At 37.4% G+C, this 2,134-nt stretch overlaps 1 protein-coding gene across 2 annotated transcripts in view; it reads right to left on the bottom strand.

Annotated features, from left to right (window-relative positions):
- Window positions 1-2,019, bottom strand: part of LOC122066609 (phosphatidylserine decarboxylase proenzyme 3-like) — a 35,949-nt gene extending 33,930 nt beyond the window's left edge. Inside the window, exons 1-2 of one of the 2 annotated variants that reach the window (XM_042630442.1) lie at window positions 1,651-2,019; window positions 1,485-1,564 (exon numbers count right to left, since the gene is read on the bottom strand). In XM_042630442.1, coding sequence (XP_042486376.1) covers window positions 1,485-1,564; window positions 1,651-1,863 — 293 coding nt within the window. In that variant the 5' untranslated portion in view covers window positions 1,864-2,019. The remainder of the gene's footprint in view (window positions 1-1,484; window positions 1,565-1,650) is intronic. The other variant, XM_042630448.1, reaches the window with a different exon arrangement.
- Between the last annotated feature and the right edge of the window lie 115 nt (window positions 2,020-2,134).

Below are 2,134 nucleotides of genomic sequence, written 5' to 3'. Positions count from 1 at the left end.
TTTTGGCGAGCTCTGAAGGGCCTCATTCTATCAATTGTGAAGCAAAGTAGCAGTTTGAGATGTAATCTCCTTAGTTGTCTGTCATTCTTTATAGTAGCAGCCTGCTAAGTTCTTGTCTGATCATTAAGGTCAACTGAACCAGAAAACCAACCAGTGTTACCCAATTGACAAGGACTTTTGTCAGACATGAAAATTTCTGCATATAATATCTACAAAGCTCCACAATTTTTGGAGATCTAGAGGTGCTTCTAAAATTCCAAACCTGGTCTAAAAATATGATTCTTGAATTCTGCAAACAGCCAGGTTGATTTGCTTATTTGGCAACTCTATACTGATCTGCTTTCCAAGAATCTTATTCCACTTTATTCATTATCAACTCTGCCAATATGCCTGCGAAGTTTTACTGAATTGGAAATTGTTTGATTAATTTGATAGGGTTTATTGACATTGATGCTAAAAACTCAGAAAATATTATACAGCTGAGGACCTAACCTATTTATATCCCATGGGCCATGGGCAATTAACCACATGATTTGTTACCATCCAGCGTGAGTCCTTCAATTGTAACATTTAATTTATATCCTTTATCCAATTATTTTTTCTATTCACTGTAGAACTCTTTTACAGGTCTATAAATACAAGAAGCAGGTTACACAGTAAACAACTGGTTCCGAATAAAGATTCCTCTTGGAAAGGCTACTTTCCATTTAGTTGCTTATGGCTACTACATTAACTCTTCCTTCTATTGTAATTTGAAATTCGAGGAAGCAGAATTTGTACTTTTCACATTTAACAGGTTAATTTTGACTTTCAATGATTCAAGATATCATACAATTGCTATTTCTTCATCACCCACTCCTTTCGTCCCCTAAGCAGGCATATGAAACCATTCTATGTAGCACATGAGTAAAAACCACAGATCTTCTGACATTATACATTATTAAAAGGCATCTAGAGCCCGAAGGGAATTCATCACAGCTGTTACAATGTTTTAAGATTCATGTAACACAATTTGTCAATTACACAAACGAAACTCAGCATTTAGCATACAACCAATTAAGATATGATTTTAGCAATTCGGCAATGTATTTCTTCCAAACAATAACAAGAGGTCCGAATGATCATTTTAACAGTGTAACCGTCTGTTATGTTACTTATCCACGAGCCTTTCTGGACTTACTAGGACAACCCATATCCAAGAGTCTGAAACCAAAAGGGAGACACTAAGGGCCCATTTGATAACGTTTCAAGAAACATGAAATGGAAAAAACGGAACTAAAACGTTTGATAAAACTGTTTCATTTCATTTGTTTTCTAAAACGGCTATCTTTCGCTGGTTACTATCGAACACCTTTAATTCTACACACTGAAATTTAAGTTTCTGCCGTTTCTGTACGTTATCAAACGGCCCTAAACTTCTCTTAACCGAAAATCTTTTACCTAAATGATTCGAGAGAATCATGTGCGGTTTTTTTCCACTTAACTGATCTGAAGTCGCGGTCCGGAACGTGCGTTCACCCAAAGTAACACAAGCAAACCATTTGTCCTTGAATTTCATCTCCGCCTGTAAGTGTGAGTAGGAAGAAATATAACTGAAACACGATTCAGATTTGAGGAAACCAAATGCATAAGAGATGTGAGAAGGATTACACCGATGAGTGTGATGAGAGCGATCCCGGCGAAATCATCGCTAGCAAGGAGCTTTTGCTGAGAAAACGAACTCGAACCACGGCCGTTGCCACTACCACTACGGTGGCGATGCAAGTGGAGTGAATGCCGGAGACGGGAAACACGAGACGGTTTGGAGTCGAAGGTAGGAACTGAAGAGTCTGAACCGTTTGATTTAGAGCTTCCATGACCCATTCTGCTTCTCTCGGTCTCAGGCTAACTTGTCCGGCTGTCACGAATGGTTCTTTGATCGGAGGAAATAAAAATCTAAGAAGAGCGGCGATAGTAATAGGAACGGAAATTTGGAATTGCTGACTTTCTTAATCCTTACCACAGAGATTGTTATCTTTTCGGTAGAAATTTAATACGTGTGACGATCAAAGTTTTTTATTACCAAAAAAAGTTAAAAACTATAAAAGTTTGTGTTTCATCACCCCCTTTTTCGTTTTTTTTTTTTTTTTTTTTT

The sequence above is a fragment of the Macadamia integrifolia genome, chromosome 2 (assembly GCF_013358625.1).
Source record: "Macadamia integrifolia cultivar HAES 741 chromosome 2, SCU_Mint_v3, whole genome shotgun sequence".
Classification (NCBI taxonomy): domain Eukaryota; kingdom Viridiplantae; phylum Streptophyta; class Magnoliopsida; order Proteales; family Proteaceae; genus Macadamia; species Macadamia integrifolia.
Note: the sequence above shows the minus strand (reverse complement) of the source record. Positions and strands in the feature narration are given on the sequence as shown.